The sequence below is a fragment of the Adiantum capillus-veneris genome, chromosome 12, assembly GCF_014529385.1.
Source record: "Adiantum capillus-veneris isolate H3 chromosome 12, ASM1452938v2, whole genome shotgun sequence".
NCBI lineage: Eukaryota > Viridiplantae > Streptophyta > Polypodiopsida > Polypodiales > Pteridaceae > Adiantum > Adiantum capillus-veneris.
Window position 1 is genome coordinate 94,772,887 of NC_140942.1, and position 15,206 is coordinate 94,788,092.

General features: G+C 44.4%; 1 protein-coding gene across 5 annotated transcripts in view; it reads left to right on the forward strand.

The window, feature by feature from the left end:
* The window catches only part of LOC147446162 (putative triglyceride lipase), a 172,384-nt gene that overhangs the window by 79,667 nt on the left and 77,511 nt on the right, over window positions 1–15,206 (forward strand). For all 5 annotated transcript variants that reach the window (XM_086525447.1, XM_086525443.1, XM_086525444.1 and 2 more), the window contains exons 8-12: window positions 968–1,948; window positions 2,124–2,186; window positions 2,370–2,416; window positions 14,177–14,222; window positions 14,302–14,381. In XM_086525447.1, the coding sequence (XP_086381573.1) occupies window positions 968–1,948; window positions 2,124–2,186; window positions 2,370–2,416; window positions 14,177–14,222; window positions 14,302–14,381 (1,217 nt within the window). The remainder of the gene's footprint in view (window positions 1–967; window positions 1,949–2,123; window positions 2,187–2,369; window positions 2,417–14,176; window positions 14,223–14,301; window positions 14,382–15,206) is intronic.

Below are 15,206 nucleotides of genomic sequence, written 5' to 3' on the forward strand. Positions count from 1 at the left end.
CGTTTGCCAAGGTAAGAGCCTTCTGAACAAGAACTGGATTAGCTGATTGCTAATCCCCCACAGGTACGCCCAGCTCCATCACGGAAGATTGCGAGTTTGGAGAGTTTTCTCGCGTGATAACTCGTCCAATTCATAGGGGAACTGTCCCATTGCGTGCGGGAGCCCTTGGGACATGCATAGTTGTGTTCGTTGCGCTGAAAACGATCCGAAACAGGGAATTACAGCTTGCTGTGTTTTTTTGCAGGTTTAGGGTTTCGCACCTAAACTGCAAGGGTACACCAGGGGAGCCTCGTGAGAGCCTTGGGATGCGTGTACAGGCTTTTGGGCACTTGGCAGTGAAAAACAGAGAATTACAGCACGCTGAATTTCTGTGACAGCACACCAGAAAGCTTCCAGATATCGAGGGAATCCGTCCTGGACAGGTACTTTTGACCTACAGGGGTTTTTGCGCCGTTATGTTGCCAAAATCAGGTCGGAAACCTACGTTTTCAGCCCTTGCCAGGTTTGGGAAGCTTTGTGAAAGCTTGTATTAAGTGCTCGGATCGTCTACCTTAAATTGAATAAAGAAGTACCGAAAGGGGCGCCAGTCTTTGGGGCCTACAGGGTGTCGGTTTCGTGTGCGCAGTGACATTCTAGTTGCTAGACGCAAGTGTTGAGTCTCTCTCTTTTCCATCAGTACTCTATGTGTAATTAACAGGTTGTAGATTTCGTACCGCCCTTTACTATGTACAGGCCAGTTATAGCAGCAACGAGCCTGTTTCCGTGTCGAAGTTAGCCGGGACCGCGCTTGATGGGAAACATGGTTTCTGTCTCATGGTTAAGTACGTATTGTCGAAGAATAAGCTGCAAGTGTAGAGGTAACATTGTAAAATTGCTCGTAATTCATAATGCATTAAGAAGCATGTATGCATGAAGTAAATTGCCATTTTCTCTCGACAAATTTGACAACATTGATTTCCACCCTCAGGTTCAATACAAATGCTTTGAAGAGATTGATCTGGCTCGTAAAGGGTGGTCTATTCCAATACTTTCAGAGTTTCTTCAAGGGAAAAAGCTGGATGATATCTTTAAAAGCAATTTTGGCCTTGAAAGTCTTACAGTCCGAGATTTTCTTAGGTCTGTCCTTGGTCATTCCAAGCTGCAGTCTGGCAATTCTGATTCTGGAACACAAAGTGAGTCGAGAGACAGAGAGATTGAGATGATTACCAATAACAATGACAGGAGCAGCCGATCTTTGGCTAGAGATGATGCTACTAGTGGTAGTGGGAATGAGAAAAGTGCACGGAGGTTGGTTCTGGATTCAGGGCATCAGCCGGAAGCTAGTCTTGATGATACTATATCTGAGATGGATGTCTTCAGGGAATTACAAAAACGTTTTAGCGAAACATTCGGAGTCAGTGTGGAGAATCTTGGTCTGCCTGTTTTTGATAAGGTAAGCTGGGATGCTCTAGATGTAATCACGAAACTTGGACTGCAATCCAAAAAGAAGGCAGAGTCTCAATATGCGGACAATGGTCTTGCAATTTTGGGAACAAACAAAAGCTCTGAACCAGAAGATACAGTTCTTATTGAGAGCTCTGTACCACAAGTTGAGGATGTACAGAAAGCTTCATCGTTCCTTCTGAAGCACACGGAGGATACCCTCAAGTCGTGGGCAGTACTGGCTTCATCGTTGACAGGAAAGACAAAAACAGATAATAGTAGAGATTTAGCAATTGTAAAAGACACTGCTACATCAGATTCACAGAGCGATGGCATAAACAAAGCAGGATCATGTGAACAGCTTCATAGTTCGGAAGAATTGGAGGAGCTGCGGAAAATGTTTGGTAAAGCTGAAAGTGCGATGGAGGCCTGGGCAGTGCTAGCAAGTTCTTTGGGGCATAGGAGTTTTGTCAAGTCAGCCTTTGAGAAGCTTTGTTTTATTGACAATGACAAAACAGATACTCAGGTAACTTCTTGTGATAGACCTTCTAGAGAAAATAGAAAAAGGAGCTTCCATTTGTTATCTGAAGCATGCTTTTGTTGTCAACCTTACAACCATCAAAATGTTCTTATTTGTCTCAATATTTTGTTACACTGATTGCGACGAACCTAACTAATGGGATTTAAATTCTTGTGAGAAGGTTGCTCTCTGGCGTGATGCTGAACATCGTAGGCTGGTTATTGCATTTCGTGGAACTGAACAGGTCAGCTTTATGGTAGAAAGTATCTTGTTCTGGAAGGCTGTTGGGTGTTTGTATGATGGTTCTGTTTCCTGAGCATAATGTCAGAAGTAAGCCTTTCAAGTTATATTCAGTTTTTATCCACAAGCATGACCATATAGCTGAAAAGGCGCAACGACCCTGACTGTTCTGTCATGGTCCTTTCAGGTTAAATGGAAAGATTTGCGCACTGATTTAATGCTTTTACCAGTGAGGTAAGAATACACAGTGTCTGAGTAAAGGTGCAGGTGGTTGTGTCTTACGCCTGTGTGTGTAGCTCGCTTGAAGCTATTTTCCTTTGTTTTCAGTTTTCTGGCAGTAATGAGTGTGTTATGAAGATCATCCACCTTGTGTATCATCTATGGTGATAGTACAACGGCAGTCTTGAGCCCCGAATGTGTGTTTGTGTGTTCGAATAGGAGAAAAGAAAGAGAGAGAGGAGATATAAAGAAAGGTTGTATTTATGGCAATGGGTCACTGTGTGTGTTTGTGAGAGAAGAAAAGGAAGAGAGAGATCAGATGAAAAGAAAGATTGTATCTATGCCTGCCAGCAATGGGACAACATAAAATTCACGTATTCATGTGCTCCAAGTACCATGGAAAATGAACAAAACAACCATGAACTGAAGAAAAGTAACTAGAATCTGATATTACTGGCATCAGGAAGGGGGAAAGAAAAGCGGAAGGGGCCAGGGGGATACCGTGTTGAAACTCGAGCTGAATGGAGATGTGTAGGTGGCTTTACAATGCTGAATTGGCAAGCTGACTATCCCTATCTAGATCATTTAAGTGTCTGGAGGAGGTCAAATATCCAGTCTAAGATACTCTTGGCCTTGTAATATAAGTAGGGATGTTGTGCCTATTGTTTAAGCTACACATGATAAAGGTGACCATCTTCACCTCCTTGACAAGCAACGTGCTTAAGTTTGTACGTTGCCAATTTTCGAAGCTTGCGTTTGTAATATCTTCATGACAGGATATTGTTACATGGTACACATTTAATTTATTCTACAATCAATTGAAATCTAAAGCGGCCGTTTGTATTGATATACATGTTCTAGAGGGCCTTGCATTGACAGTCAGGTTTCAACATGCTCCAAGAGTTTCAACCATATGTACAAAAGATGGAGAGAAGCCTAGGACGTGTCTTGGGTGACAGCTAGGCACCATCCACCAACCGTGGTGCCTCGACACTTACTGTTATGGTGTTTCTTCAGCAGGATTTGGCGAAAGATCCTCCTTGTTACCTATCCTTTCCATCTATACAGGGTGGAGTGCTGCAAGTGAGAGTGTTCTTTTGTGGAATAGCAGAGCAATGATCTTGCCATGTGGCAACTGAATGCACTCATATGTTGGAACAGAAAAAGCAAGCAGCAATGCAAGGAGAAAAAAGACTGATTAAAGAGGAACAAGAGAAGGCCATACAACGTGCAAATGCTAGACATAGATCGAATGGCAACGTAAAAAGAACAAAAGCTAAATTAGAGGCACAAGAGGAGGCCAGAAGAGGAAGCAAGGATACCCACTCTCCTCGGCCCTCTTCGGCATCTACATTGTTGAGATCTTAGATTACATACCGCGAGCTGGTGGTGAGGGTGCATACGTTGGAGGTACTTTAGTACATATCATGCTTTACGTTGACGACATTGTTAGTCACGAGTGGGCTTACAACGACACCTCGAGGCTCTTGACAACTCGTGTAGGGAGAGGGTTGACAGCGTGTGACTACTATCTATCCTTTTTGTTAATTTCTTTCTTATTATCTATTTACTTTCACTTTTTGGAAACACCCCTCGGGAAATCTAACTGCCCTGCATTTCATAGCTAGTGTGGAACTGTCCAGAGGGAGTCCAGGCCTAAGGGCAAGAGAGCACTAAGGTTGGACAAAGACTATGGTTAGCCAAAGTGGGGTCATTGACTAGCCAAAGTGGAATCCTTTGCTACAGAGGCTACATTTCAGTTCTGGATGTGGCCGCAGTGTACAAAGAGGGTCGGATGACCTAGAAAGATACAATGGCAGCATCTCCTAAAATTTAGGGAACTGCTATTTTGGGACCTGAAAATGTGTTGACGTCATTACCGCCGGAATGACAAGGGGAACATTTTCTTACTCTGCCGTGAAGTCAACTGGGCAACCGGTTGGGATATTTTTAGACGGCAACCCCGAAACGGGAAAATGCTTATAAATGTGCCAAGTGGCACCTTCTGGTGCACTTGCCTCATGCATCAAGAAGTGGCGCTGAATTTAGGAGGGGGAGAGCCTCATTTTCAGTTTTTGTCACAGGTTAAGAGCTATGGAGTGCTTGCTTTCCCTCTTATGCCCAGTGCGCCAGGAGTGATGCCCTGCACGCTACGCACTGCCCTCTCTCTCCCCTTTGGCAGTATGTTATGCCCCTCTAGTGGGCTCTTCATTTGACCAATGTACAGTTGTGTGGGTTCATGCGCGATTGCCGAGGCAAGAGCCTCTTGCACAGGTACTGGATTAGCTAGCGGCTAATCCCCCCGCAGGTACAGGTGAATTCGGAGAGGTTTCACGCCAGAAATCTCGTCCGATTCAAAGGGCAAGTAGCCCTACAGGTGCGGGAGCTCGAGGACTTGCTACAGATGCGACCGGCACGCGAAACGGAGCCCGAAACAGTAAATTACAGCCTGCTGTGTATTTTTGCAGGTTTAGGGTTTTGGCCCTAAACGGACCCTAATACCCTCAGGAGGTTCGGGGACGCGAGGGGACCGCTGTACAGGTGATCTGGCGCATTTTCAGGGCTGAACACAGAGAATTCAGTGTGCTGCAGATTCTCGCCAGGTTTTGCAAAGTGCCCGTATGCGTCGGGAAAGTCAGCCAATGCGTGGGATTACTGACTGTGAAGGGTTCTAGTATAGTTATGCTACCGAAATCGGGCTGGAACAGTGGAAATTCAGCCGAGTTTGTGCGGGGCAGCTTGTAGGGAACCACAACGTTTATTCCCTCTTTTGAACAATAAAGAAATACCGAAAGGGGCGCCTAAGTTAGGGGCCAATCTGGTGTTCGTCTACTCATACAGGTGCAATCTAGCAGCCTGTATCCCTCTCCCCTTTGTTGTGTCTTGAAAGTACAGGTAAAATAGACGACTAATAATGGGTGAAAGCTAAATCAAGGTTTGAAGTAAAGTCTACCGTCCTTTTTGGATTGAACAGGCCGGTTTCATGGTTCCATCGACGGGATTAAATCACTTTTTCCCATAGAAGTGAGCCTTGGTCAGTTTTGGACTTGAAGACATAGGGGATCATAGACCAGACACAGGGAATTGCAATTATGGCTGACAGACCAGATGATGTGACTGAAGAGGTTTCCTCTTCACAGGGTCAACAGACACATGAAGTGGGTGAGTCCTCAAGACCACCACAGACAGATGATGATATATTCAGGACCCAGTTGGCTACTGCTGTGGCTATGTTCACACAAGTAATGCAGAACCCGAGGTTTTTAGCCTTTCTGCAACCTCCTGTTCCGTCTCAGCAAGTTGGGTCACTGGATCATATTCAAAAGCCTGTTAAGGCTCGAGCACATGTGATTCATACCGCACAGTCAATGGAAACACCTGTACACTTGACGGAGAACATGCAGTCTCCACAACCTGTGCCTAAGGTGCAAGAACAGGTGGCTTAGATGCCAGTTTTTCAAGCTGTACCAATTCAGCCCGCCACCTTTCCGCAGCCTATAGCTGGTTCTAATGGGCAGGGAAGCAACCTACCGGCTATGCAACAGGTCTTTCCACCACCTTCAGTACACCCTGGCTATTTTGGAGGTGGATCGGTATTCCAGAGCATGGCTAGTCATGCACCTGGAAATCAGTTTTACACGCCAGGAACAGTGTTTGGGGGTGCTCAAACGATGATGCCTAACCCCATGTACAGTGTCATGGGTATGCAACCAGGGTTTCAGAGCACTCAGGGCCAATTTCGGATGCCATAGGCAAATTTTGGTATGGCTGGAATTACAAATCAGCAGCCAAATATGGCATTTCCAGGTCAAGTTAATAGCGGCCAAGGAACACAGATGAACCCTAATAGTGTTCCCATGTTTCAGTCACTTCCATATGACAATTTAACGCCGTTGGAGAGGCCAACTCCGTACAAAGAAGGTGGAAAAGGTGTGTCATTCACGACCTTTACAGGGTTTGATGACAGGAAGAAGGCTCTTTCATTCCTCGAGCGGTTTGACAAGGCCTATGCAGGGGGAAACTTTACAGAGGCTTCAAAGGTCCGCAAGGCAGTCACTTTCTTGACAGGGAATGCGGGACAATGGTGGACAACTTTATTGCTTCAAGGGCAAGCTCCGTCCACATGGATTTACTTCAAGCAGATTTTTGCAGCAGCATGGTTATCTGATGACTTTGAAGTAGATGTCATGACAGAATGGCACCAGCTAAATGCTGCCACTTGCAGAAATCTAAATGATTACAATCGGAAGTTTTTGGAAAGCTCTACTTCCAGTAACTTCCTATAGGTTTGTGCCATTGACAGAACAGATTGAAAAATACTGTTGTGGCCTACCTAAAGGATTGAGAAAGTACTGTACGAAGACAAAAGTCACTACTTTGACGCAGCTCATCGAGGTAGCAAACACTGGCAATGGTTTGCTCAAGGGAGAAGATTGTGAATTTAACACTGGTGTCAAGGCAGGATCAGGCAAGAAAAATTCAGCCAAGAAGCACGTTCCCAACGAGACTCCTAAAGGGACTCAGGAGCCAGCCAACGTAGGGAAAGATAAAGCTACGGCTGAATCAGAAAAGGGACCAGCAAAGAAATGAAAAAGACGTTTTCCTCGCAATTCAGAAGAGCAAAAGAAGGTCCTGAGGACAGAGAACAAATGCTTTATATGTGAGCAGCCTGGCCACATTGCTTACAATTGTCCTACAAAGAAAAGGCCAGCTGATTCTGACGACAAGGAAGACAAGAAAGGAAAGAAGCCCATGGCTGGTCTAGTGCCAGATATGGTGGGCGACAAGCCAAATTCAGATGCAAGTGAGCTTTGCAGAGCATGGGGAAAGGTCAGGGATCAAACAGTGCTTATCTTCTTTGATCCAGGTGCCAAAGCCAACTTCATTTCCCCAGAATTGGCTTCAAAGTTGGGAATCAGACCTGAAGAGATGGGGTATACAGCAGAGGCAGGTTTGGCATGTCCTGGTCATACAGAGGCTGTGACACCCATCATTGGAAAGTTGCGTCTACATATCCAGTCCTATGTAGATGCTGAAGAATTTTACATCATGCCACTGGACGGATGTGATGTGTTGTTAGGTATTCCTTGGTTGTTTCGTGTACAGGGAATCCTGGATGCCTACAACAAAAAGATCACTGTACAGAGCAGGGGAAAGACTCACATTCTGGATGTAAAGCTTAAAGGGGAGTCTATTCCTACTGTATCAGCTTCTGCTATTACTTCTGTAATGAAAAAGCATCTTTCTGCGTACTTGGTTTTTGCACGTGAAGTGTCAGATTGTGATGAATCAAATTTATCTGTGCTAGATAAAGAAAGGTCAATGTTTTTACAACAGTATAGTGATTGTTTTTCCGATTCATTACCGTCTCAATTACCGCCAGAGAGACCCGAGGACCATGCGATAGATTTGGTGCCAAGCAGTAGCCCACCAAATAAGCCTCCGTATAGGGTTAGTGCGGCTCAGCAGAAAGAGATAATGGGCCAAGTACAGGAGTTGTTAGAAAAGGGGCTGATTCAGCCCAGTTCATCTCCATTCTGTTCTCCAGTGTTGTTGGTGTAGAAAAAAGATGGCTCATGGCGTATGTGCATCGACTACCGTGCACTGAACAAGAATACCATCAAGAATAGGTTCCCTATACCTAGAATTGATGATATTATGGACAAATTAGAAGGAGCAGCTATGTTTAGCAGGATAGATCTAAAGAGTGGGTACCATCAGATCCGCATTAGATCAGAGGATGTGCACAAGACTGCTTTTAGAACGACGTTTGGCCTTTACGAATTTTTAGTGATGCCCTTTGGTCTCACAAATACTCCTGCTACGTTCAATAGGATGATGGACAGAATTTTCCGTCCACACCAGCAGTTTGTTGGTACATTCTTTGATGACATGATAGTCTACTCAAAGAATGAAGAGGAGCATAGGCACCACTTGGCCATTGTGTTCAAAGAGCTACGCAGTCATAGGTTGCTCATCAATGCAAAGAAAAGTGAGTTTTTTCTGGAAGAGATTCACTTTCTGGGACACATTGTCTCAAAGGATGGTGTCAGAATGGATCCTGCAAAAGTTGAAGCGATCAAGTCATGGCCAAATTTGAAGACGGTGCATGATGTCCGAAGTTTCTTGGGACTATGCTCCTATTACAGAAGGTTTATCCGAAATTTCGCTGAGATTGCTTCACCTTTACATGCTCTTCAAAAGAAGGCAGTCACCTTTAGATGGACACAAAAAGAGATTTCAGCTTTTAATCTCTTAAAGGAAAAGATGACTTCGGATCCAGTCATTGTGTTGCCAGATCTTAGGAAGTCATTTGTGGTCCAGTGTGACGCCTGTGGTAGTAGCATTGGTGCAGTGCTAATGCAAGATGGCAGGGTAGTAGCCTATGAGAGCAGAATTTTGCAAGGGCCAGAGATGACCATGCAGGTCTATGAGAAAGAGTTACTGGCTGTGATTCATGCGCTCTTAAGTTGGAAACACTACCTGCTAGGTGCAGATTTCGTTGTCCAAACGGATCATCAGACCTTGCGATACTTCTTGACACAAACAAAGTTATCTGAGAAGCATATGCGATGGGCAAATATCTTGTCCATGTTCGATTTTTAGATTGTGCATGTGGAAGGCAAGAAGAACGTTGTGGCTGATGCCTTGTCAAGGAAGCCACAAATTTCAGTTGTGTCGATTCCTTATCATCATGAACTTGATGATATGAGAGAACAGTATGCAAATGATGAAGATTTTGCAAGGGTCTTCGAGCAACTAATGGATGGACAACGTCATGAACAGTATCTTCTTAAAGACGGGTTCACGATGATGCATGGCAGATTGTGTCACAAAGCCATTGCGACGCAAAGTTATGGAAGAGAGTCATGTCCCACCGTATGCAGGGCATCGTGGTATTGATGCTACAGTTAAAGCGGTTGAGACATTCTTCTATTGGCCTACATTGAGAAGGGATGTGGATGCCTTTGTGCGAGAATGCCTAATATGCCAAAAGGTCAAGTTTGACAGGCAAAAGGCACCAGGGTTATTGCAACCACTACCTATTCCAGATAAACCATGGGAAAGTATTGCTATGGATTTTATCTTTGATCTTCCGAGAACGCAGACAGGAAACGATGGTATTTGGACCATTATTTGCAGATTCAGCAAACAGGCTCATTTTATTCCTGTCAGGAAGAAGATAAAACCAGATCAGATGGCACGCTTGTTTATGAGCAATATTTTCAAGTATCATGGCATGCCACAGTCGATTGTTAGCAACCGTGATCCACGCATGACAAGTTTGTTCTGGAGAGGCTTGTTTGAGAATATGGGCACCACGCTCAAATTCTCTTCGTCATTTCATCCTCAAACAGATGGGCAGTCAGAAGAGGCAAATTCTACTGTCCTAGATCTGCTGAAGTGCTATGTGTCAGAGCATAAAGGAAAGTGGGAGCAGTATTTGCCATTGGTGGAGTATGCATACAATAATACAGTGCATTCATCAACTGGCAAGGCACCTTTTGAGATAGTTGAAGGTGGCAAGAAAGTTCCTCCCATACTGCATACAAAGGACAAGATATTTGAAGCAGATAAGTATGTTCAAGACATGGATGAAATGTACAAGAAGGTCAAAGTGGCCTTAGAAAGGACTCAGGCAAAGCAAAAGAAAGCAGCTGATCGTCACCGTCGTGAAGTGGTATATTCACTTGGTGATTGGGTGCTTTTACGCTTTGAAAAGGCAAGGTTAAAGAAGATGAAGGGCAAGGAAAGACTGTTTCCAAAGCTCAGCATGCGTTACTATGGGCCTTTTCAAGTATGCGACATAATCAGTGATGTTGCATATAGGCTGAAATTGCCTGACAGTTGGAAGATTCACAATGCATTTCATGTAAGTCTTCTCAGACCCTATGTGGGTGATGTGCCAGAAGATATGCCAGCTGAAGATCAGCCGGAAGTCGAGGAACTTGACGAGATCTTTGTCCCTGAACAGATTTTGGCACACAGTGAAAGGCAAGGTTGCTAGGCGTTACTTGGTAAAGTTCAGAAACTATCCACCAATGGATGCTAAGTGGATGGAAGAAGGTGAACTTGTAGAGTCACCAATTGTGTTATCACTTTACCTTGAAGCCTTCGATTTGCAAACCTACCTTGACCCCTTGAGTTTCAAAGCTACATGGATTGTCAGTGTGACAATGGCTTCTGAAACAAATGATGTACAAGGTATTTAAAGTGAGCTCAAATCAAATACCTGTTACATGAATGTTAGAGCTGTACAGATTGTCAGTTTGGCAATTGCTCTTATGGAATGTCCAAAAGTTTGGTTAGTGCTATAGAAGTGAGTATTTCTTGTCAGTTTGTCAAGGATACAGTGATTGCTTCTATTAAAGAGTACATGTGTAACTGCATTCTTAAACTGTCGGTTTGGGTATGCTCAAAAGTGTTACGGGATCCAACGTGTACTATAAGACAGTGGCAAAATGTGCAGCTACCATTTTGTCATTGGAAAGTTAGTGACTCAAAGCAATGGCAGAGTGCGCAGCTACCACTATGTCATTGGGACAGGGTTCACACGCAGGCAATACATGAGTCGACGAGGTGTTGAATACACGAGGGTTGACAATGAGCATGTATGTGTCGTACATGTGTCTACAGGTGTTGAATACATGAGTGTTGACTAGGAGCATGAACGACATAGATGCAAACGACGACGTTTGAGATTTCAAGAGGGGGGTATGTCACCAGCGTGTGACTACTATCTATCCTTTTTGTTGATTTCTTTCTTATTATCTATTTACTTTCACTTTTTGGAAACACCCCTCGGGAAATCTAACTGCCCTGCATTTCATAGCTAGTGTGGAACTGTCCAGAGGGAGTCCAGGCCTAAGGGCAAGAGAGCACTAAGGTTGGACAAAGACTATGGTTAGCCAAAGTGGGGTCATTCACTAGCCAAAGTGGAATCCTTTGCTACAGAGGCTACATTTCAGTTCTGGATGTGGCCGCAGTGTACAAAGAGGGTCGGATGACCTAGAAAGATACAATGGCAGCATCTCCTAAAATTTAGGGAACTGCTATTTTGGGACCTGAAAATGTGTTGACGTCATTACCGCCGGAATGACAAGGGGAACATTTTCTTACTCTGCCGTGAAGTCAACTGGGCAACCGGTTGGGATATTTTTAGACGGCAACCCCGAAACGGGAAAATGCTTATAAATGTGCCAAGTGGCACCTTCTGGTGCACTTGCCTCATGCATCAAGAAGTGGCGCTGAATTTAGGAGGGGGAGAGCCTCATTTTCAGTTTTTGTCACAGGTTAAGAGCTATGGAGTGCTTGCTTTCCCTCTTATGCCCAGTGCGCCAGGAGTGATGCCCTGCACGCTACGCACTGCCCTCTCTCTCCCCTTTGGCAGTATGTTATGCCCCTCTAGTGGGCTCTTCATTTGACCAATGTACAGTTGTGTGGGTTCATGTGCGATTGCCGAGGCAAGAGCCTCTTGCACAGGTACTGGATTAGCTAGCGGCTAATCCCCCCGCAGGTACAGGTGAATTCGGAGAGATTTCACGCCAGAAATCTCGTCCGATTCAAAGGGCAAGTAGCCCTACAGGTGCGGGAGCTCGAGGACTTGCTACGGATGCGACCGGCACGCGAAACGGAGCCCGAAACAGTAAATTACAGCCTGCTGTGTATTTTTGCAGGTTTAGGGTTTTGGCCCTAAACGGACCCTAATACCCCCAGGAGGTTCGGGGACGCGAGGGGACCGTTGTACAGGTGATCTGGCGCATTTTCAGGGCTGAAAACAGAGAATTCAGCGTGCTGCAGATTCTCGCCAGGTTTTGCAAAGTGCCCATATGCGTCGGGAAAGTCAGCCAATGCGTGGGAATACTGACTGTGAAGGGTTCTATTACAGTTATGCTACCGAAATCGGGCTGGAACAGTGGAAATTCAGCCGAGTTTGTGCGGGGCAGCTTGTAGGGAACCACAACGTTTATTCCCTCTTTTGAACAATAAAGAAATACCGAAAGGGGCGCCTAAGTTAGGGGCCAATCTGGTGTCCGTCTACTCATACAGGTGCAATCTAGCAGCCTGTATCCCTCTCCCCTTTGTTGTGTCTTGAAAGTACAGGTAAAATAGACGACTAATAATGGGTGAAAGCTAAATCAAGGTTTGAAGTAAAGTCTACCGTCCTTTTTGGATTGAACAGGCCGGTTTCAAACATAGTACTAAGACAGAATCTATAGCTCTACATTAGAGAGACATGGATTGCACTTAGGCAACCTCTTCCCTGAAGATGCTGTAGTACAATGAGCATTTCTTGACCATAGATCGCAAGTGGTGACCCAGTCCTTGATTAGGTATTCAAATAGGGTTGGAGGCTAGGGGCATGGCCTCTAGCACAACTACAGTGGGACCTTGGTGGGTGGCTTTGGAGGATCCCTTTACCGCCAACCATCAGGGTACCTTTCTTCCATTTACTGCACACCTTGGCCGTCTCATCTTCATGGGCCCGATGAGAGGCCGCACCATAGTGGGCGGTAGAGCACTGTAACAACAAGGGACTCTTAGATTTTTGGACACTGCTCTGACCATTAACTGATCTTGTAGAGTTATTGCCTTCTAGGTGGTGCTGATTGCTCACCGATGGACAACCGTGGAAGTTTGGCTTGCCTACATTGTCCTAGGAAGCCTGTAACATTGAGAATCTATCCTGCTCTGTTGATGAAAGGTGATCCCAAGATAGACGTATGATCGAAACATTGTTTCTGGCCTATTAGAAGCAGAGAAATGCCTTGGGATGTTTGGGGAAATGGAAACTGCGTTTCAGGCCTGTAGGACTTAGGCTCATGGATTTGATTAGTTAGTGAGGCGTGTAGCGTGTCAGACCTAAGCTCATGATGTGTGGCCTGTATACAGCCTGTAGGACTAGGTTCATGGATTTGACTAATTAGTGAGCCCTTTGAATCCAGATATTTTAGCTATTTATAAATGTATTGAGCCTGGACTCTGATATCTTTTTGGTTTTTTTTTTTTTTTCATGATTGATGCACGATGCATGATTGCAGGTGCATCTATGATTCAAGGCATTATGCGACCATGTTTCTAACTTCTTTAGTATTTACTCTTTTGTTGACATGGAAGTTGGAAGTTAGAACATGTATGGTGCAGGTTCAAGGAGCTGGAATACTAAGTAGTATGCTTTAGTCTTTGATTCTTGATGTGATCCCTGATAACTGATTGCTGTGAGGTGAACTTTGAGTGTTCAAGAGTACATGAGAAATTTTAAGTGTTGTAACTGCTTAATATAGGCTACAGCTAACATCTCTTAATAATATACTATCTAGTCTGTTTATGTATTTATTTATTTGAAAGTATATAGCTGACAAGTGGCTCACAGGTTTCAAGTTCGGTAGTGTTAGATGAAACCAGTTCCATAATGTTTGATGAAACCAACTGTAAAATCTGGAAGACCTAGATCTGGTCTTCTATCCACTCTCAATTGCTATGGCACTTGATCCGACTTAGCACAGTGTCATCGAAGCTTGTGTCAATTGGTGGTTATAGAGTGACTTTTGTGCCTTTCAACTGAAGGTTGTCACTTTTGTGCCTTTCAACTGTTTGGATTTTCTTGATGGTTTCCGAGGAGAACAAGATCTTTCTTGTGCAACTTTGGCAAGAATTTCTGAAGTTTAATTTCAGTAGAATGGATTTTACACAGAGTTTTGCCTTCTAAAGCCTAAGTTAAAAGACCATGGAAGTGAGCAATACCTGACTCTATGCGAATAATTTTGACTGCAGTTTCAGTCCTGAACGAGTTGGAGGGGATTTCAAGGAAGAAGCAAAGGTTTTCTTTGCATCAATGTAATTTCTTCTTAATATAAATGAGTGTTGATTTGTTGTTATTAATGTTGTTTCTTATGCAGGTGCATGGAGGTTTCTTGAATGCCTATGATTCAGTTATAAATAGACTTAAGTCACTTGTAAAAGATTCTATTGGGGCAAGGTAATGGTCAAATCTGAATTTTTCTTCTTATACTTTTAAGTTTTTGAACGTCATCAATTATATCAAAATAGCACAATGTGAGGCCCTGAGCTTTGGCTCAGAAGTCTCCCTCACCTTCATTGAGTGCACCTCTTTGAGGAGTGATCATTGGACCATAGAGGGTATCGATACTTATCTTAACAATTTCTGGATGAGACTCTGAGATTGTTGGTATCGATACTTATCTTAACAATTTCTGGATGAGATTCTGAGATTGGTGGTATCCAAGGAATTTTGTTTTTCTTTCTTGGATGATCGTCTAGGGCACTTCAGGGATTGGCTGTTGGTAGCTGGTTAGCTCAGATGTGTTCTTTTGTAGTGGTCGAGACTCTGAGGTACTCGTTAGAGTTATGGCATCTCTTTGGATTCGTCCGGTTGGTCCCAGTTTCTCCCAGGGATAGGTGTTAGGGAGTGAGAGCTGTTTTGTGGCTGTGCCCGGCCTATGTGAGGAGGTTTTCTTATGTCAGTATGTGTTTTATATATATAGCCATGTTTAGCTTGGGGTTTTGGCTTAGTTTCATGGTCTTTAGGCTTCTGTAAGCTGAGAGTACTGTTTTTTCTTAGAGCCCTTTTTGGCATTGAGTGCGAGTACTTGCCGTTTTCTCCTATTTATGAGGTCGTGGGGCTGGTGGACAGCCGGAGTTATATAGGCAGGGCAGGAGCACTATGGGAGGTGTGTGTGCACAAAGGCCTCTACTTTAGGGCGTCCCTATGAGAGGTGTGTGTGCACAGAGGCCTCTACTGCAGGGCAGGGTCACTATGAGAGGTGTGTGTGCACAGAGGTCT